The sequence below is a fragment of the Haliotis rufescens genome, unplaced genomic scaffold (genome assembly GCF_023055435.1).
Source record: "Haliotis rufescens isolate VD_foot unplaced genomic scaffold, xgHalRufe1.0.p SCAF_6, whole genome shotgun sequence".
NCBI lineage: Eukaryota > Metazoa > Mollusca > Gastropoda > Lepetellida > Haliotidae > Haliotis > Haliotis rufescens.
This window is the reverse complement of record NW_025964334.1, coordinates 45284100-45307424: the sequence shown is the minus strand read 5'-3', so window position 1 is coordinate 45307424 and position 23325 is coordinate 45284100. Positions and strand designations below refer to the sequence as shown.

At 40.3% G+C, this 23325-nt stretch overlaps 1 protein-coding gene across 1 annotated transcript in view; it reads left to right on the top strand.

Annotated features, from left to right (window-relative positions):
- Nucleotides 1–8546: 8546 nt before the first annotated feature.
- Nucleotides 8547–23325, top strand: part of LOC124142952 (metal cation symporter ZIP14-like) — a 38595-nt gene continuing 23816 nt past the window's right edge. Inside the window, exons 1-2 of the mRNA XM_046511720.2 lie at nucleotides 8547–9028; nucleotides 22926–23094. Coding sequence (XP_046367676.2) covers nucleotides 8705–9028; nucleotides 22926–23094 — 493 coding nt within the window. The 5' untranslated portion in view covers nucleotides 8547–8704. The remainder of the gene's footprint in view (nucleotides 9029–22925; nucleotides 23095–23325) is intronic.

Below are 23325 nucleotides of genomic sequence, written 5' to 3'. Positions count from 1 at the left end.
ACCTTTCAGTAAATATGATGTAGTTGAGGAATAATATAGCTACATTTACACGAAGAGTAAATGGGGAAGGCTAGCGGTAAAGGGACCACGTGGTCGGTATTGAATTAAGAGTGGATTCATAATCTACAATGTCATCCCTCCTAAATAAAAAGAAATGAACTAAATAGCTTAACCACTGACGGTGTAGTGCCTTGTCAAAGAATGGTATGATTAGAATTTGAGAAATATGTTTACGTGAGAAAACGTGTGCTGACATTATTGTGTATTTTTTTTTACCATAAAACAATAATTATGAGAAAGTTGCCATGTGTTCATCTGCATATATCTTGTTATTAGCAAAGGTATAATCTTGCTAAATTGAACAAAGTATAACATTGCTCAAAACAACGCGCGCATGCGTAATGGTGGAAGCAGTCCCTGTATACCTAAGACCGTCAGTTTTGTATTAAATGTAATCAACTCCCAATAATAAACCATTCTACTCGCAGTTGTACCATGGTCTGTATACAGCTTGGATTTTAATTACATCATTTTATTGTCAATAAAATGCCTGCTTTTAAGAGGAGTATGCAATTAAATAGACAAACATTTTATCATGTTTTATGATTTTATTATCAAGCTGACCTCAAGAACCTGGACTCGTCACACCACCCAAACTTTCGTCATCATTATTGTAATCGCTAAACTTAAACGTTTCTCACACAAGCAGATACTTATTTAATGTTTCTTTTTAATGATACATGACTTTATCGTTTGAGCGATACATAGATAACTTTGAAATAATTATGAAAACAACGTTTTTTCGCATCACAAACATGTATCATTGACAGACACCTGAGGTATCTGGTATTAAAATTGTGTTTTTTGAATGTTTATTGAAGAGGAGCTTTCTACACGACAGAATTGTATTTTCTTACATAGACAAGGATGCCGGAGACAAAATACATCTTTTAAATTAAAGGGACCAGTTAGTCGTAATAGGCACGTTATATTTAGCTGAACGTTTATTATAAAAACAACAACATTATAGTCCTTTTTTTGGACAATGTTTGAGTTATACATTCCCTTTCTTAACATACAAACGCATTGCCGTCAACATATTGTATTATTCATGTTCAAATGTTGAGTCCCATGAACCTCCACCGGAAGCTTGGTCAGAGCAAATGTAGGGCAGGAGGAAACAGATCGCGATCGCTGTTACGCTGTGAGGAAAGTTGAAAATATTGCGTGTTCTGCAGCGACTCTGTGCTCACTTTATTCTGCATAGTTTCTAAGTGCGTCAGACTATGTGGTACCTTTATGATACCTCTAAACAATTTCAATTCTAAAGGCTTTAATGGACAGATTTAATAATTATAACAGTCCATACGTAACAATTAAGTCTCTTTTTTATTCACACAGCTCACCAAAAAAAATCATGCATTTGTTTACATACACGTACATACATGTTAGCTGATTCCTCCACAACGGTGATTGACCATGTGGTCCATTTACCGGTAGCCTTCTCCAAATATACTGAACAACAAAAGTTCCTGTGACATTGAATAAGACTTAATGCAAAGTTATGTTTTTTACCAAATCTGAAACAATTTCGGTTTGCAACAGATAAAAGACTTCTGTAAGTGTTCAAATCTTTTAATTTGCCATACTGACTTCAGAAAATACGTGATTTCATAAAAAAAACCATCAACATGCCAAAATGTCAATTTACAAATCAATAGCGTGTGTGACCACCTCTGGCTGCGATGCAAGCAACCCATCTTCGTCTCATGGAATTCGTCTCGCACAAATTCCTGTGGGATATCCGTCCATATCTGCTAGAGCATGTTTCCAAGTTCCTCGAGTGTGTGGAACACGTGGTTGACGTCGAAGGCGCCGATCCATCTCATCCCACATGTGCTCGATTAGTGAGAGATCAGGGGAGCGAGCCGGCCAGGGGATGATATTAACGTTGTTTTGTTGAAGAGAGTCCTGTACAAGTCGAGCAATATGAGGCCGGGCGTTGTCATGTTGAAAGGTAATGCCTGGGCCATGACGACGCAAAAACGGTAGAACAACAGGGCTGATGATCTCGTCGCGGTAGCGCTGTCCATTGAGATTTCCCTCTACCACTATCAAACGGGTCCTCTGTCTTGCTTTAACCCCACCCCATACCATAACCCTGCCGCCCCCGAACCGATCTTCTTCCATGACACAATTGTTATAGTGCAAACCATTTCAATACTTTTATTTAAAATTGTGCAAACCATTTCAATACTTATTTAACATTTCATTTATCTAAATACCTAACTGGTTCAATATGTTTCCAAGTGCACCGAAATTCTATGCCCTTTGTCTGTTTAATATATTCAGCAAACATTCGGCGTATCCCCTCTTATCATAAGCCCCTCCCGGCAGGACCCTTAATCTCCAGCGCTATCTATAAATTTCAATCAGCACCTCCTAACGTCGCCGGATCTTACGTCTATACATACACGTGGGACAATGACCTTGCCACACGTTACGTAATACCTCGCTCTACAAAACCCGACTGACATGGTCAGTCAGGAGACAGCCAGAAGGTAAGTGACAGAGCGAGTCTCGACACGGGAACATTGGCCACTCGGTCCCGGTGTGCGTTCTGTCACGTTATTATCAACATGTACATTTTAGACTTATTCCAAACCATCAACAATAAACATGGCTGCTGTCGTATTAAACTTCACCCCCGAGTTTTGTAATCCGTCTCCACCCTGAGCTACCATCCGAGGGCCGAAACCTACGCCCTTGGACACAATGATTAACGTAACGTTCACCTCGTCGTCGGTACACTCGAATCAGTCCCTTGCTGTGGCTGAGATGAAAACGAGACTCGTGAATAGAACTTTCCCCACAGCATAGCCTTCCAGGTAGACGCTGTCTGCACCACTGTAGACGTGCTTGACGGTGGTTTCCTGTCAAAATGGGACGTCTGGCGGGTCATCTGGCGACAATCCCTACACATCTGAGGCGACGACGTACGGTTTGCCTAGTTTTTTTTTATAGAAAACAGTTTTATTTGAATCAAATTGGGGACAAGTGATACTTGTACAAATATCCCCCCCCCCCCCCCCCCCGCCCATCTGTCAAAACAAGTTAACTACGGCTTTGGTTTGTGAAGCTATTCGTGAAAGGCCAGGAATGCTTCTTGCAGTCACTGTTGCTTGCTGGAATCGATTTCGTAGGTGTGTTGTTCGAATCCAGTTGTCTTGTCGATGATTGGCTACGCGTGGCCTGCCACTCCGAGTATGGTCTCTGACTGCATTCGTCAAATAGTGTTTCCGTGGACGTTGACTCGATTCTGCTTCAAGCATACCAATGGCTCGCATACGCTCATTTTTCGGACAGGCGTGGCATTTCGTTATGTTGAATAATTGCGTAATTTTGTTGTGTTTCTGTTTCTGAGTGGTTGTTGTCAGCACGATACTAAACAATGCATATGGAATCCCGTTAACGCACATGTTTTTATACCCCTTCTTGGGTAGTGAAATGCAAGGGGCTTGCATAAAAGTCAACTTTTGCATGGAATGCATGCTTTTCTGTAGCAGTTGCGTTTTTGTGACTTGATTCCATAATGTACTACAATATTGAAAACCAAACTTTTCTTGTTTGAAAAATGCACAAAAATATTGGTGTCACAGGAACTTTTGTTGTTGTGTATAGTTATACATAATTACCCATACGTATGACCCTCTCTGTGACATCATGAGTTAATATGCTGATTACATTTTGAATTTTCAACAAATGACAACTTTATGGTCGTATATACACTGATAACGCCATCGGTAATAACAGAGTTCACATCGAACATTACATACAGCCAGAGACCATATAATAGAGGGTCTATTATATGGTCTCTGATACAGCATAACCTATAGCATGCATCTTATTTTTTTGAGTGATGTGTGTTGGATACCTTGCAAGAAAACGTCCTACATTTGAAGTGTTTAGTACACGTTGCCAACTTAAACATGCCTAAGTTATTTCATAGGAGTATTGTTTACAAGGAACCAAAAAGTTCTTTCCTTACAGGAGGGCGTGTCTTCCCCTAGCAATTGTCCTTACATTAATATCTACATGTCAATAAGCATGGTAAAATTTGTTAAATATTTGCAATATAAACTGATCAACATGTATATATATATGTATATCTTTTTAGACAAGAACTGGAGCTTGATTTCAACGAATATGTCAAGGCAATCACATTGCTGCACGGTATTTAAAGTGTGCCCGAGTTCATGTGCACGTGTGTTTCTCTCCCCCCCCCCCCCCCCCCCCCCCCCCCTCTCTCTCTCTCTCTCTCTCAGGTGCTGCTCAAAGCTGAGGCGATTAAGTACTTGAACAGTCCGCCTAAAACTTCAAAACTTCACCAAGTCGCCTGAGCGTACAGTACTGAGCTGAGTGAAACGTATGGTGGTCACCATCTAGTATGCTCAGTGTTCGTCCCGTATAAGCATTGTATTTAGTTGTCACGTAGGTGTATGCAGCTGGGTTCTGCAACGCTCATATTTTCCTATGATAATATCATACTTTATTGAAAGAAAACATCATTTGAATTAATCACCGAATATATATAGATAACAAACATATAAAGTGTTGTACTTTATGCTTATTAGAAATAGAAAAAAGAAATATATATGCAACTAATTACGTCCTATAAATCTTAACAAAGTAAAAACGTTAAAACAATATTTGATGTGAAAAACGAGTTAGAGATTGTTATTAAATCAAACACATGTTGAATTTCTCTATAAAGTGATCTATTATTTACGGATGTTAGACAGTATTGAAACGCATTGCATAAACTTACTATCACACATTATACACTTCAGACATTATAAAACCGTATACACAGTAGATGACAGTGTCTCATTATAAGGACTACCACACATTACATAATAACATTCACGGCACATTTTTCTTTAAGTCATTATGTTTATCATCTAGTATTAATTTGTATAGTGTTTATGATGTTACAATTAAAAATTCTTTTGTAAAAAAATCTTTTCATTTATTCAGGTCAGCGTGGCGGCAGGCTCGTAGACGATTTGATGTATCACCCCAAACTGGCTCTCTGGGCGATATCGCTGCAATGACATTGCACCACAGGCCATGTGTTTAGAATGCAAACACATACAAGACATGTTTAGATGCAAACATGTTTAGGAATGTGTTTAAATCTTAAACGGAATGCACATTCGGTGTGTTCTATCTGAACACGTTTAGGGTCTAAACAATAGAAATGAGGGATCGTCTCACAAGCTAAACATCACCTAAATATAGCATACCCGTCATCGAAACTCGCTTAAAATATTCCGCAGATTAATATACTGAAAATAGATGTGCAAATTGTCACAGGCACTTGCATAACACATATACCGCCAGGAGTTACAACGGACGTTGTACAATATTGCCATAAACATATACAAATAAACAAAGCTAAGTTAATAGTTACTTTATAGGAACATTGACATTTGCGACGGCAGCAGTCTCCGCAGCACAGCCGAAGTGCTGCACATCAAGAGGTTGTAGGTTCGTATCCCTCCGAGTTATTAAAGTGTTGTGTTCATAAATGAATGAATGAATTTCTTTATTTCCTCCCGAAGTTACATCCAAAGATTTACATTGTTGCTGTATAATTAAGAGCATCTCTGTCATACAAGAACTGAAGCTGACAATGAAAGTATAACAAGGATAGAACTGTAACATGTTTTAAGTTATCCCCATACTTCTATATTCCCATTAAACGCTAAAAAAACCCATAAAGTGCCTTTAATTTTTTTTACCTACAATGAATTTCAAGAGGAGTGAGGTGGGGGATGGGGGAGACGTGTCGTTCCCAGATTTAGTTCCTAGACACAAAATGCGCTGTGGTATCTCAGTGGGCTACCATGAGTCCGGGCAAGTACAGATAGACGCAAGCACGCACGCACGCACGCACACACACACACACACACACATACATACACACACACACGTCTCTCTATGTGTGCAATAATCTTGAAAGCAACGTCAAACCTCATTTCACCTCACCTTACCACAACAATCCAATGACATACCTAAATCTCTCTGCCACTGACGCTGGTTAACCATATTAACTCTACTGTTTTACAAGCTGAGGAGGTTGGAAGAATAATGCTGGATGATAAATAGAATCCCGCCCCTCGTGTCTTTTGACATAAACTATATCAACACTCGAAGATAAAAGTTTGACTGGTGTCGTTGCTGTAACCTTTAGATGGTTCTCACGAGACATTAAAAGCATTGGCAATCATCCGTGCAGTCTGACCAGCAAACAGTCGCCATAAAGCCTGCATGGTTTCTCTGGCCTGTCAGTACAAGATTTCTTATGTTGTATTTACGTTTTTGGGATGCCGATTGTCAGAAAAGGTACAAGGAAACGCAAGTGAAAAACTGTATTGATTTTCACGGAAAGCATTCGGGACTTTGTACCATGGGCGTTTGTTAAGCTGCGTTTTGGCGACCCATTATATCATTAATCGTGTCACTTTTTGGCCGTTAACATTAAATATGGATACAGACTAATGTCAAAAACGAGATACCTCCAGACAATGCATTTATATTTCAATGGGAAACTCGTATAACTATTTTTCATGAAGTGACGTTTCATTTGCGGTTCAGGATAGTGCTATTTCGACTACGTTGCCGTTTTCGCCAGAAATTATTTTGCCTTTTTGTCGCAGTGTCGATTTAGCTTGTTACCGATTGTAAACAGCCGGTTGAATGGCAAACTCCTAACAGCGATGCATCAGGAATTCGATGTAACGAGAAGGCGTCACTCGATGACATTAACCCTGGAAAGTAGCTGACAGAAGTCCCAAAACGGAGCATGCAATTTGGCCAAACCGCCATAGTATCAAAACGGACCAAGAGCAGGTAACCCTGGCGTGTACGTCTTTATACTATTATTCATTTGTAAAATAATCATGAACGCAACATTAAACCCCATTTCACATCATGGTGATCGCCCCACACTATGAGAGAATGTATGTTTACTTAAGAATTGACTTTCACTTTGTGTGAGTTCATTGGAGTATGAACCCTCGCAGAGTGAGGACCTAACAATATGGCCCTCACTCCATGAAGGTTCATACTCAAATGAACTCAAACAAAGTGAAAGTCAATTCTTATAATTTTTATATCACAATTTCTCACCCCAAAGGATGTAGACCAAGATCTATACACAATTTTATTTAGGACGTGTGACTTCGTGTTTACACTGACAGCCAGCTATATCGCGGAATTGAAAGAGAGGTGACATGAGCGTATGGATGCACAACTTCATGCTCTTCAGAAACATCTTACGTAACACATGTATTCAAATAATATCACCATTAGATGAGAAAGGTCTGTTAAGAACTACCTCAGTAAGTCAGTCACAATGACAGCGCGTCGTAATACATTTACATCCATTTTCTTTAAGTACAAGACGTCAAAATGGCCGACACGATAAACCTGACGGGAGAGATTTCGGGAGCTGCTAATGAACCCATGGCGGTTACGTATTTTAGTCATCATTGATCAATTGGCCGATCATTGAAAGGTGATTAAAGATGTGTCAAATAGACACAAAGGTAAAGTCACAGATTTGCTGTAGACAGTCACTGCCAGCCTAGACACGGATCGAGGTGATGCTACCTTAGTTTGGATGTGCATTTCTTCGTTTTGTTCACTAGGACGGGTCGTAGAGAGGATATTCGTGAACGATCGTGCAGTCAAACTCTGACGTTTCTCAATGTATACTAAAACGCTGAGTTCAAGATTAAATAGTCTAAATGATCAGAAAGAACGCTTCTGTGCGTATTCGTGATCGGGAATTCCCAGGGGTTTCCCCATGGATGTGGCAGTAGTCTGTCAGTGTTTACGTCATTTCAAGAACACGGTCTCGTGAAAAACGTACGAACGTCAATTTCGCGGTCAGGTGACTGACCTCTCGTCCAATTTAAAAGCCATATATCGTGTAAACTTCAAATTAAAAAAAATCATATGTTCAAGAACAGACAGAATATAAAGACAGAGTTGTCTTGTGGATCTCAGCTTCTTTTTTCTTTCGTAACGACGTTTCGGCACCGGTGCCAGATCAAGGTACCAGCACCTGGCTGTATTTCGCATTGGAGAAATTATATTTAGTTTCACAATAATGGTCTCTGATCTAAAATGGCTCTTAATTAGATAGCAAATATATAAACGCATATCCCTAAGTGATGATAGGTTTCAGTAGATGATTTTTTGTTGATGAAACATGAAGCTTTGGTCATTGGCACTCGATCCTAACAATGTTGATTCAATTCAGAACCTACTATGTTTATCTGCGCTTTCATGTGACTAATATATCAGACTATATCAGACTCAGTACCACGCCCAGACCAATGCTTTTTTTACTCTTTTTAATCATAATGTAAGCCCGTTTTGTTAACGCCTTTCTCGTTTTGGCGGTTCATCTACCAGGGCGTTTTGGCCATATTTTGCCTAGCCTGCTTTGGTACTGTGCCGTTTTGGCCGGAACAGGCTACGATTGCAACGTGGAGAAGAGTTAGCTGCCTTAGCTACAGAAGGTTGTCTTTATAACTTCGTCTAACGTAACTCGGTGTTGAGGTTCGACTTGAACTAGGCTCCACTTTTTAGCTGCCTTCCTGTATTTAATCTGACTTAACCTGTTATCGCCATGAGAGGAAGAGTCTTGAATAACGCCGTGGTGCTTGTCTTGTTACTGAATCTATGTATGGACGCATGTTACAACCAAAGTCACACGACGGCCCAACTGAGTACATTGTTTCTACAAAGTGTGTTTCGTGGCATAGATAAGAATGGAACACTTTCCTACGACCAGCTGGACACATTTATAGCAGAGGAGAGGAGCCATGCTCATAGACATCCTGATCCAAGGACCACGCCCACTCCTGACAAAGAGTCCAACAGTTTAGGAAACAATTCTTCTTGTATAGCGATTGATAACGAGACCACTTTGCTGGAGTGTATGGCGCATAAGGTATGTTTTGATAATTACAGTCAAACTTGGATGTGTCAAATTCCTGGTTGTCTTGTATGTGTGGCCATCCGGTCAAAAAGTACAAAGTTGAAATAAAGGACAAACGTATGCCACAACAGTAAAATGTTACAAATAAAGAATGAATGTTACAAATAAAGCTAATTATTTTCATACGAATAATGAACTCAAAATGCAAAATGATATAGATAAACAACTCGCAAACAAAAGACGTTGTATGTAAAGATAGAATGTACTAAAGAATGTCAGTGCACAGTGAGTAAGTGAGTGAGTATGGTTTTACGCCGCTTTTAGCAATATTCCAGCAATATCACTGCAGGGGACACCAGAAATGGGCTTCACACATTTTACCCATGTCTGGAATCGAACCCGGGTCTTAGGCGTGACGAGCGAACGCTTAAACCACTAGGCTACTGACTGCCCCGTCAGTGCACAGAAAGGACGTTAAACTGCTAAAGGACAACGTTCACAATAAAGAACGTCAGATGGGCTGCAATTTCTAAAACATTTCAAATTTAATTTGTCTGATTGAGTGTCTAATAGAGTATAAACAAGTCTTTCATGTTCAGGCTGATCACATTGAGTGCCCAGACTGGCCCTGTCCTTTGAACACTTGTCACACTGTCAGAGACGCTTGAATGAGCACTAATTACTTTCACAGAATTTGTTTGATTAACTGGCTTCTCCTCTTTCACATCACTGTCACAGCAACCAATTTGGGACCACCATTGTCTGAATGAACATTTAATTCCAAAGGCGAATTATACCCTGTAGCCATGACATGTAGATGCCTTGAATCACTAAATTGCCTTTATCCATAAGATGCTAATACCAATTGTAAATCTCCATTCTACTTTATTTTGACTGTCTGCCATCCTGAACAAATGTGCAAGTATGTCACTGATTAATTACTGTTGTTTATATTTATGACTTAATCCATGTCAGGTGACCTTGGCTATATAAGCCTTGAGATGAGAATCAAAGTGAGATCTCCTAAAGCCAAGAGATGCAATAGCGAAGGCCAAACTAACTCTATTTCTGAGAGATGGACAGCTACTCGAACGTATATTAACAGAGCAGCCAAGGATAAAAATGAAATCATATCAATATAAGAAAATAGAAATCATATCAATACAAAAACAGAAAATATGTGAATACCAAACTCACAATAGATATGTGTACCCTACTCACACACAGGAGTCCCAAAGAGGGACAGGTCAGTCGAAATTGCTTAGGCAGTAGGCGACCTCATAAACACTTAATGTAACAACAACAACAACAACATCAAAGTGATTACAAAAGAAACCGCAGAACATGCACTCATCCACTGCCCACACTACAAGACACACAGTACAACACTCCAAAACATACTAAACTTAAACTCAGAGATCACTCTTAAACCCACTAAATAACACATCCAACTTAAAAGCCCTAGGCAAATACCTAATCCAAACAAATCTAATTAACCGAATATAACTCCCAAATAATCAAAACAAAACAAAAATATAATTTTTTTTAATAAATATACCAAACAATTCATACAACACTCACACCTCCCTTAGACTCTGTATATGTCGCAAGCCATTAACTCAATGTTGTCACTTCCTACCGAGAACCATATGCGTGTATTAGCAACGTCACGTGTGTGTGCAATGCACATCCAGCTGACGCGTTATCACCATACAGAGAAGTAGCATGTAACCTGGAATATGTGGACACTTTGTGCGTTGCTGACAGTCACATGATCTTTGTCCATCTTGGAGGCATCCAAAACACAAGCACTTCTGCCTTATGAACTCTTTCTGTTCCTGTAATGGCTTGTCCAGGAACAACTTACAGGTTTCAATGTCATGCTCCTTGTCACAAAGGGGACACTTCAATACATTGTCTTTCCCGTGTGGAGGTCTGACCGCTGTGGAAAACATGCTGTTGGTGCACTCTCTGTGAAGTTTCATAAGTTCAAAGCCAGATTTCTTCTTTGGCTTTCTAGTGAAGGAAGAGGTTACAGGTTCACAAGCAATCTTGGCTTCCTGAGCCCCGAAGGTCATAACCTCACAGAATGGAGGACATGAATGTGGTTGCTCCCGCCAGGCGCATACAACCCGACCCCATCTGTAGGTGCCATCCTGTCCCACTGTTTTGGGCCACGCATCTAACTTGTCTCGGAAAGGCATTACCGAACGTGTCAAGAAGCACTCTGGCCTTACCATATGCTTCATCTCTAAATAAGAGAATGTAACCCTCTACTGCCTCTTTGTCAGCGCCACCTAAGTATCGCTTCTAATAGTCGATGCACTCACATGAAGGGAATGGCTCGACCTTCTATAAGTGTCACAAATGCTCCTTTTCCACTTAGGAACATAAGGGGGTCACCCGTGAAGATACCGGTTCAGGTGGGGGTAATCTGCTTATGTTATTCTGCAAGTAGACCTGGGATAGGTCTTGAGTTTTCAGTATCAAGATTTCTACCTGATGTCTGAACTATAGAAGTGTTCTACTGAGGTGAAGAGTTAACAACTTGTGTGTGATTCAGTTGTGTGGGAATATGCTCAACATTGTTGCGAACATAATCATCCATCACATCCTGGGCCTTCGATACGTGTTGATCAACTGGTGAAATATGTTCTGTATTATCCCTGCCATACATAGCTGTATCTTCTAGATCACCCTGAGTAAAGACATGCAATCTAGCTTCTGTCATTGCTAGATTTTTCATAGTTTTAACTCTTTCTAATTCTGATCTTCCTCGATACCAACAAACTGTAACTTCAACTGTAACGCTGCCACCTCAGCCGCCGCACCAGCCTGGGATTTACGACTAGGGATGGATTTCAGACTCATTATCACTGATATCCTATCACTCATTTTGATAGTCATGCACTGTTATCAAACCCAGTCATACATATGCAATAGTGCTGTTATCATGTTCTGGAGTACCACATGACAGTCAGAAATGAAATGAAGTTGAATATGTTACATACAGCAGATGAGTCACTTCAGTCCGGAAACTATCATGTTTACAACCTGAATAATATCCCGCATGTACTCCCCCATAGATTATGGTAATTCATTACACAACTACTCTTCATAACACAGGTGAAGAAATAAGCTTTCGCGTTTACAGAAAATAGTTCACTACAAAGTGTTTGATGTAATTACTCACACCCGATAATGTTTTTACTGTTACGGTTCTTGATTTAAAGATCTTAGCCTATTTCACGTATCTACGAATGTTCCATAATCTTTGTGATTTAACCATGGACGCAACACACTTCATACAGTTTTATGGATTTATTACTGAGACCTGTTGTCGTTTGCCACGTAAAAACATTGTATGGATTCATGAGTACATCACACAGTGTCACAAACATACTGTTTCACTTGACAAGTTCAAAATGTATCCCAACCACAATCACTAAGTTCTGACACATGTCGACCATCGCATTCTTCATCTCATAACATAGCTCTCTATTTCACTTCCGTTAATAAGGGACATAACTTGTCCTCGAATACTGCTAATAATAAAATATGTACTGCAATATTGCAACACTAAAATATCAACCAGCCATTAAATCTACCAGTATATCCTCTGTTCAAGAGATAACACTTGGCTTCTTGGTGGTGATTCCTGACCAGACCAAGGCAACTGGCCATACCTCAAGTGAAAGTTACAGGTAGCCATCAAATGCTCATTTCATGTGCTGCTATTTTCAGTTACAAGGTCTTTTCAACCCGTATGTCAGTCTATGCCCATTGTGTTGATCAACAGTTGAGATCCCTCCGGTCAAAAGCTACCATGTGAAACGTGACTAGAGAGCAATCTGCATGAATTTCACAAATGGGAATACTGTAAAACAGACGTTTAAAACGACAGCCAAAATATCCCCCAAAACGAAAAACCTCACTGGGCGTTAAAATGGGTTCACAGTGTTTGACGCGTGGCACAATTTCAGTGATCAGGCTGGCCCCCAGTACTGCTAGCCGCAGATTTGTTTATTGAAACACATTACGGCCTTTTCTGTCTGATCAGTTTGCAAACTGTGTCCACAAGTTATGTTAACATATGCCTTATTAGTAACAACACTGCGGATGCCTTCAGTTGTCTACTCAGGGGTATATTCCCTGAAAGATACTCTTCTTGTGGAATGGGACCGAGGACAGAAAGTGATTGTTGGTTCCCAAACAGGATCCTAGTTAGAACTTGTGACTGATTAATAGTGTCATGATCAAAGGTTGTTTCACATGCTCAACAATGTATGCAATGTTTTTTAGTATTAACAGAAATAACAGAAACAGTATATTTATAGCAGCTAAGATTTACAAGATAAATAAACGTGGCAAGTAAGTCTGCATATCAGCCAATGAAAACATTTGTCATGTACCCCTGTGCTCATAGCTTTAGGGAACACCCCTAAGTAAACTTCTTTTGGAATTTGATTTTCGAATATGTGATTTGAGCACTTTCAATTGGAATATGATGAATTTTTCTCCCTCTCTTGAATTTGACTTAATTTAACACCAAAATTTATATTTACAACAAAAATCAAATCAAATCAGTTTACTTGTCCTTTAGCAAGATCCATCAGTCTCAGCATGAGCAGTATACCAGCAGTGTTAGCAACGAGCAGTATACATCAGTCTCAGCTACGAGCAGTATACCAGCAGTGTTAGCAACGAGCAGTATACATCAGTCTCAGCTACGAGCAGTATACATCAGTCTCAGCTACGAGCAGTATACATCAGTCTCAGCAACGAGCAGTATACATCAGTCTCAGCAACGAGCAGTATACATCAGTCTCAGCAACGAGCAGTATACATCAGTCTCAGCAACGAGCAGTATACCAGCAGTCTCAGCAACGAGCAGTATACATCAGTCTCAGCTACGAGCAGTATACCAGCAGTGTTAGCAACGAGCAGTATACATCAGTCTCAGCTACGAGCAGTATACATCAGTCTCAGAAACGAGCAGTGTACCATTAGTCTCAGCAACGAGCAGTATACCAGGAGTCTCAGCAACGAGCAGTATAGCAGCAGTGTTAGCAAGGAGCAGTATACATCAGTCTCGGCAACGAACAGTATACCAGCAGTCTCAGCAACGAGCAGTATACATCAGTCTCAGCAACGAGCAGTATACATCAGTCTCAGAAACGAGCAGTATACCAGCAGTCTCAGCAACGAGCAGTATACCAGCAGTGTTAGCAACGAGCAGTATACCAGCAGTCTCAGCAACGAGCAGTATACATCAGTCTCAGCTACGAGCAGTATACATCAGTCTCAGCTACGAGCAGTATACCAGCAGTCTCAGCAACGAGCAGTATACATCAGTCTCAGCAACGAGCAGTATACATCAGTCTCAGCTACGAGCAGTATACATCAGTCTCAGAAACGAGCAGTGTACCATTAGTCTCAGCAACGAGCAGTATACATCAGTGTCAGCTACGAGCAGTATACCAGCAGTCTCAGCTACGAGCAGTATACCAGCAATCTCAGCAACGAGCAGTATACCAGCAGTCTCAGAAACGAGCAGTATACCAGCAGTCTCAGCTACGAGCAGTATACATCAGTCTCAGCTACGAGCAGTATACATCAGTCTCAGCAACGAGCACTATACCAGCAGTGTTAGCTGTCTGGAGAACAACACTTGTTTGTTATTTGCCCCTTACAATGTTTTGATGTTGTTATTATTATAGGACTGTTTACCCACAATGAATGTTTAGTTGGAAAGTTTCAAATCACCTCAACTCATCTGATTTTGAGATTAATTTCCAGACAACTGATTATGTCAAAATTATGGATTCTCACTGTTTCAATATACATGGTATTTTGCTGTACCTACATTGGATGATACTGATATCTCCAACTACAGCAAGGTCAGTGACCTAACCACACTGAGGCTATGTGGTCAGTGACTGTTGTGTGCCTTGTGCTTTTCATACATCTGTTACTTTAACAGAAGGTGACAAAGACAGATGAGCATCTTCGCCAGATACAGCCCAGTGACCTGATTCAGTCGTAGGGGAAACAACAGTCAAGTTTGAAAGTCTTGAAATATGGACGGGTATTTGCATGGGCCGCTTATTATTGATTGCGACTGGTTCGACTTGTGTTAGATACTATTCTCGCTGCGCGAAGCGACACCTATCAGAGGATAAAGGAATGAGAAGCTGTATATCAAAACAAAGGTATACCATAAAGAACTGCAGCTAAATTGACAAGATAGTATCCTTTCAGAGAATTATATAAAGATTACCTTGTGTATTTTCTTGTAAACTAAACTAAGCCGGAAATAGCAATCAGCTGTATACACATTTTGTTCCAATCTACCGGTTAAAATATGCACAAAAAGTTGAACTTCAAAGAATTTTGATGCAATGATGAGATCAATAGTATCTGAAACTATTATTTTATAAGATATAAAATATTCCAACATTGAGTTATTTTAGTTGCAGCTTTTTACTCTATACATGTAAATTAATAATAACCATAAGTGTAGTAGTTTGGAACAACTGATTGCTATAATCGGGTGTCTTTTATGTCTGGAACAGTTTGATCAGTTACTGATAAGGCGACCTGTGAAGATCCGGGGTAGAATAGGCCTTCAGCAACCCATGCTTGCCCTAAAAGGTGATTATGCTTGTCAATCGAGGCGACTAACAGGATCTGGTGGTCGGGCTTGCTGACTTGGTTGATGCACGTCATCGATCCCAATTGTGTGGAGCGATGCTCATGATGTCAATCACTGGATTGTCTGGTCATATAGTTGGAATATTGCTGAGTGCGGCGTTAAAACAACATACAAACAAACAAAACCTTTCATGGGCCTACGACTCTTCCGATGACAACATTCCGTTCTTCTACGTCGACAGCGCTGGCGCCAGGGCTCCTCTAACCTTCTCTAACACTAGCGTTCCTCATAGAGCCTCTCCTAACTTCTCCAGTGGCTCCTAGCCCTTCCACAGCACCAGCGGCACCTTCAGTGTTCCTCACCTCTTACATGTTGCCAGCGGTGCCTTCTGGCTACGGAACTTTACCTGGTCTTCCAACACAGTTATGGTCTTTCGAAACAGCGCCTCTCCTGTTGTCATCAGCACTTGCCTCACCGGCACCACTGGCGCCTCCATCTACTACGGACTCTCATCGGCCTAGATCGTCTCATGCCTCGTCCTCTCCTATATCCTGACACAGCTCCACAGCATTTCGATCTACCGCTCCAGTAGCCTAACCTGTACCACAGCGGGATCGTCACTGTCGTTTGGATTCCTCTGAGGGATCCTTCCAAACCAAACAACATTTTGGTCTGAATCAACTTGCCGACTGGATGGCTGATCTCTTGACCTCTGTTGGGCCGTCACCAGGCCCTGATGTTGATAGGGCACCCGATCTGGTCATTTCCCACGTCCTTACTTCCAGACCATGGTTATGATGTGTGATGCCCATTTCTGGTGTCCCACGCCATGATATCGCTAGAATATTGCGAAAAGCTAAAACCATACTCACTCACTCCTTACAGACCCAATGCTGACCGTTCTCACTTCGGCACTGGACAAGGATTTTGCAAAACTCTCCTTAAACCTGTTGTTTAAAGCTTCCCGCTATAGGGGAGGTGACTTTCCTGTTCACCCCTTTGATGTGGCTGATAGAGCTCACATTTAAGTTGAAGACCTGAATCGCATGACCAGTTCTTCAACGATCCGCTTGGATGATACTCGCTTGGCTTTCATCAAATCGGAAATTTGTCGCTCTACGTAAGCTAGGCCTCATGGTTAGGGTGTGATGAAAATTCCCGCCTTTTCTCTTGTTTCATTGGTAAACGAGCCCACGGAGAGGGTGATAGTTCTCTCGTTGAACTGTGTTCATGTGGCTGCTGGAAGACGTCATCTGTACCAGACCTTGCAGATCATTACTTTTCACGCTCGTTTTGCCTTTTGACATCTTCATCACAGACTTCGTCAAAGACTACATATCGGGTACCAACCTCTCGCTTATGTGACGCTCAAGGGATGAGGGGGCACGGGTGGCCCAGTCGTCTAAGGCGCCGCGATTCACGGTGGTAAACGTCTGAGACCTGCATCATTTCGGCCTTTCCTCCCACATTAAGCTGACACGCCACGATATAACTGGAATACTGTTAAAAGCGGTGTTAAACCCAACTCACTCATTCACTCACTCACTCAAGGGATGAAAACACTCGCCTTAATTTGTACAGGACAATCTTTCAGACCAAGAACTTCTATCTAATCAGCTTTATCTACTAGATAACAGCTTTGATTTTATGGTTCCTCCCACGACCGTTCCGTCTATCTCTGATGACTACACGCAGTGGACAAGGCATCTCCGTCATCACCTCGATATAAGAACGGGAGTGCTTATATAACATCCAGGGGATGGAAATGGTAACCTACTTAGTACGATGTGATCTTTCAGAACCACAGTTTTACAGATATTGAAGCCTTATCTTTTGGATACAGCTTTGATTTCCCACTAATCAGTTACATCCATGCCTCAGTGACCGGTTGAGGAGCAGGATTATTTCGTCTACATGGGGTTTGGCATTGGTTCACAGGTGAACACACTTTACCATGTTTCGTCAAGGCATGACACGACTGGAGACCCCCCTCCCTTCCCCCCCTGCTGTTGATCTTTCAACTTTACAGTCTTGTAGACAGCTTCATCTAACATCTGCTACCCACTCTTCTACTACTGCTTCCACTTCTTGAGTGGTAAGTGTTCCTGAGATTGTCCCAGGATGTGATGAGTTGAGGTTGACTACACTTATGTCCGATCCAACAGTTCATGTGACCTACCTTAAGATGGTGGACGGTGGAATGGTATATCTTCGGCGTTGTCTCATTGACCGCGCTTCACCCCGCGCTCCAGCAGGGCTTGCAAGATCACCTGGTGACTCAGACGGTCGCAGGGCTGTGGTCCCGAGAGCAACAATGCTGGCACAACACCAACCTTGACCTAGAGGCTCTTATTATGGCCATCTCAGTCTGGCAGAGTATTTTGCATCACGCCCAGTTGACATCTCCATGGACAATATCACCGTGGTGTGGTGTTACCGAAATCAGGGTACACTCTACTCTCTATCCCTGCTAAACCAGACCTTCTGCTTGTTTTACCTGGTTGACAGTCTTGACCTGCAATTCATCATTAACACCTACCGGGTTGCGAGAACGTTCTGGCGGATACTCTGTCCCGGCCGGACAAGGTAGCTCCCACCAAATATGCCCGTAATATTACTGCCAAACGAGCAAGAAAACGTTATTATATTTGAATGGGAAAACCATAAAAGGCACAACACACAACAGAATACAACACATAAGCAAATGATGGTGTGTTAGAAACAATAACATTTATTCCACCCAGGATACATGTCCATTCGTGGAGCTAACAAAGCAGTGATGTGCTCTTATGTGACGCCATGGCTTCAAGTGACGTGCCGACTGCGTAAGGCTACTGCCAGTCAACTAGTTGGAACACCTTCAGCAGCTGGATCAAAACCAACAGTTAATGCATTAAGGAGTAATGTAGGAAAAGTATACAAATGTATAAAATATTTAGATTTTACTAATTTAAGTGAAACTTGGATATGGTCTCTGACCATGGCATGCTTACACATTATAAAGGGAGCTGTCCATACTCGTTACGTTGAAGATAGTGAACACACAGTATCTATATTATTTCAGCACTAATTTCCCCCACTAATCCATCCAACCATTGAAAACCTCCATATGTTGCATAAAACATACATTGATTTACAGACATTTATTTTGTTAATAATTGTAGACTGTGAGATAAATAAGTATGGCCTTATTAAGCTCCCTGCTTCAGTATCCAGCTGCACGCTACAGCTTAATGTCAGAAATTAGCACTGGTTCACTGCTGGTGCTTATGGAAACTGGATCACCAGGTCTTCGTATATCGAAATTGAGAAGGCTTGGAGGTCAAATTGTGCAATAAATTATCAGAGCTTGACACAATCTTAGTTATTGTACTGTTTCAGCAGGAATATATGCTAAATTCCAAAATAACTGGACCTGAGATTTGGTGGCGTTGGCGCCAGTAAAAATTGATGATAAACCTGTGTTGACGTGACAAGGGGTAACACGTGGACGTTGGCTGTGTAGGCAACTCAGCTCACTGTTTGTTTGTGCGTTACAAGAAAAAACCCGGAAGATCATAATGCTTAGTTTTGTGTTGAATGCAATGTTAAGATACAGTTTTATGATACATGATTAAAAATAGTCCCAATTTTGAACAAAATAAGTATGTTTTCCCTATGTACGTGCTGAGGCCGCTTAGTTTGCATAGATTTATTCTGATAGAGAAATGTACTTGTCAGAGATGTTGTGTATTTCTAGACAGATGATAGACAGCAGGAGATAATGATGTTGTAAACACTTCAGCATGTCACTGGGTCAAGGCTTCAATATAATATTCACAGTATGCCCAAGCATTGTTATTTCATATTTCAGCAAGGACTGTTTTAAATTAGTTGGTTTGTGAATTATTTTTTCTCAAAAGATGAAGCCTGTGGTTGAAAAAAACAACAGAAAAAGGCTTTTTATTTATTTATTTATTTTTTTAATGAAAATATAGGGTTGGTTGCAGAATCGAACTAATTTTAAATATTTTGTGATAATTCGATGTCGGGACATGCATGAAAACAGTGTGTGATATATTTTATTGCTAAATGTTGTCCGTTGACAAGTTACCATAGTTACAGCGTCTTGGAAGGAAGATCAATACGTAGACACTCGTTGTTACGTAATGGGGAAATCATGCCCATCTGCTGATCTACTTCCAGAGTCAATAGATTCAAGTTATTTCTATGACAATGCTTTATTACCCACAAGGGAATTCTTTTTTTAGAAGTGAAAGTGCATGAACTTTATGATATATAAGCAGAGACCATATATGGTCTCTGATATAAGTTAAGATACACAAAACCATGTGTAAAGAAACACACGATACGCACAGGACACAACGTTATGAAATATTAAATGACAGAGTTTTGCAGCACTAACAACCATTTAGAAGCTGAATACTTGTGTGGCTAAAAGTGTTTTGGTATCTGTTTCTAAATGTGGCTTGAGATATGCCCATCTAGAAGGTCAAGGTAAATATTCTGAACTTATGTGGCTGGGTCAGATAAAGTTATATTGAAAGACTGAGAACGTAGGTGTCGAAAAGGAGAGATAAATGATCAAACAGAAGACTGGAAGTTTTACAAGCTATTAAGACAATTTTGCTGAGGCAAGCTTTGTTTTTGACATTAAAAGAGCAATACTAAAGTTGAAAAGAAAAGGTTAAAATGCTTCTAACAAGACATTCTATTTTCGCTTACATTGCAAGACTTAATTTATTCGTAAAATGTAATCTTGTCATCTCCTAAAAATACAATCTGTGTTAGAAGTCCAAATACAGTTATTGTCCATGATTGTACCTCGATACTTGTATTCAGCAGCATTTTCCACGTTTTCACTATTTATCTCAGCTGGTGCAACAGCACTTCTCATGCTTCTGAAATTACCAGTTAGTTCCTTTGTTGTGTTCACAGATGACTGAGGGTAATTGTCTTGAAGCCAAGTAACCAGACTATTGTGTCATGTCTGTTATGTTGTTCCTTGTCTGTAATCAGACTGACCAAAGCTGCATCCTCCGCATATTTCAGTCAGGCCATCTGAGTAACGGGTTATGCAATCATTCGTATACAGAATGAAGAGTATGGGCAACTGCAGTGTTCAAAAACACAGAAAATGAATTGGCATGAATCACATGTACGATTGGTGGCCTGTTCATCAAGCAAGTTTTGATCAACAATAAAAGATTTGTTATCATTCAGGGCTATAATAAAGTTCAGTAAATTGGGAGGAAATCAATAAAAAATAATTTGTGTGTAAGATTTGGACACGTTTATTTGTTTGTAAATATATAAGTTATATATTGTGATGGCTGATATATTAATTTGCCCATTATTTTGCAAATCAGATAAGAAATAACAGTACGTCATCATACTGGTTTAATGAGATATAATATATTCCTCCATCTCAGTCACATTGCAGTGCAGTTTTAATCTGTATTTGTTTAAAAACTTACTACTTAGGCTTTATCATTGACTTTCAATTAGAAGATAAACCTACTGTGCCTTGAAATTTGATGTAGTCCCACTGTAGAGTAGATGCCTCTTTATTTTAAGTTGGAACCTCGCGCTAAAGCACTAGGTTCAAAATTAAAATAAAGAGGTATCTACTCTACAGTGGGACTACATCAAATATCAAAACACAGTAGATTTATCTCCATTCTACCATGACGGCAACAACGCTTTGAAAACGGTGCTCTCTTGCAAGGTGTAACAACATAGGTACACAGGTCTGCAGTCTTAGAACATTCCGAAAAGTGGTCACAGGTAGTTATATATGAAAAATTATTACTAAAGTTCAAGATTAAAAACACCATAGTCGTGAGTAGTTCAAAATAACTGTTCAAAAGTCATAGTATTTCAAAAGAAGTTGACAAATAACACTCCAAACTTTGTTCAAAGACAGATGTTTTAATTTCTTCCAACCTGTTGGAATTTAGCAAGAGAGGTCATTTCTTGCAAATCGAACATGATATCATTTCTATTATAGGGGTGACAGGTTGTAGCAAAAGGTTTTAAAATGCTAAACGAATATATTTCAACAACAAACTTTATGAATAAACATTCTATTATATATTTAACATGTGTAAGTGTTATTAGTTAGTTAGCAATTACCCCCAGTAAACAATAATAAAACAAAAAAATGCCTCTCTTTGATGTGCCAGAACTTGACCTCCATGACGGTTACTCAAACCACACAGCTGTCAATGGCTGACAATCTTGTGTTTACATTCTCCGTAACTAGTTAAAAGAAGCAAGATGAGGTTCAACATTAACCTGTAGATTTTCTGGGATTGATCGAGCCTGCTGGCACAATATGATTACCGATAGAACTGAGTATGACTGAACAGCCGCTTTTTAGCCTGCAGACGAGCCGGACATTTTGACACCAGGCGGGGCCTATCTTAGTATCTGCATGAGTGTGAATGGCATAAGACATTTGTGGCCCAGAAATAGTGGGTCGTGTATGATTTTCTTAATTGTGCTTGTTCTGAAAAGAAATTTGTGACTTCAATTTATGTCGGGACATTGTTTTCGTGGATTTTTGAATGGACAAGTGTTTTCCTGAGATATGGACTTTCAAATCCTCTTCTGCCAAATCCTTACGATGGTGGTTGACGGAGATGGTAATTAATATAGATCATAAAAAGGTTTGTAAACAACATGTTGGCATGAATAAAGTTTTTTCAAACAATTTTTATAATGTTATATTTTACTTTCATTGTCGGTTGTTTCAATGAGGAAATAGCTTAAATTGTCACAGAACATTTCCCAAACAGTTTCATAAACATTTCATCTGTATGCAAAAGATATGCCTTCGGTAAATCTTTTAATGCCATCATCGACGCAGTCAGGGTTGCATCCAAGCCAACGCCCAAAACATCCGATATCAAACTACCATATTTCCTCTATTTGATGCTATGCTGTCTATTTATTTCGTGAGAGCCCTTGAGTCAGCGTGTATTAGAGGAAATATGGATACGTTTTATAGTTCATATGGGGTGATCGATCGGCAGCCATTTTCTATTAATCGATTTGTAGGCTATCTATGTATTCATACGCACGTTTTTTGTGAAAAGGCTTAAATATTTGAGAGGGGTTTCCGTAGCAAAAAGGAAAACTCTTTTTAACCAATCAGAATGAAGAATTCATCAATGTCATGGTAGAATTTGGCTCTTTTAATTTTCTTCAGGGACCTTAACCTTTTTCCATCCATTGTTATTTTGATTTCAGTGTCTGACAGTGAAAGATGTGCTTGCGTTATATGGCTTTCATCCAACATTCTCGTTCAACATGACCTCCATCCAAGCTATGGCACCAGGCCTGCTGTATATGGTCACACAGGACTGTAGCAAGATCCTTGACAGGCCAGACCACACCAGTACAAATTCACAAGCAGCAGGTCAGTATGTTGGGATTCCGGGATAGAATCCATTCCATGGAACTTTTACTGGCAAGAGGTGTCCTTTTCCTTCTGCTCTGATAGTGTGATCCTCAGTTCATTGTACCAAACACTGGTTGGTCAGATAAAGTTTGGACCAACTGACATTGGGCAACATTTACTCACACAATACATTCCACACCAGCATCAGGTCAGTACATCACACACCAGCAGCATCAGGTCAGTACATCA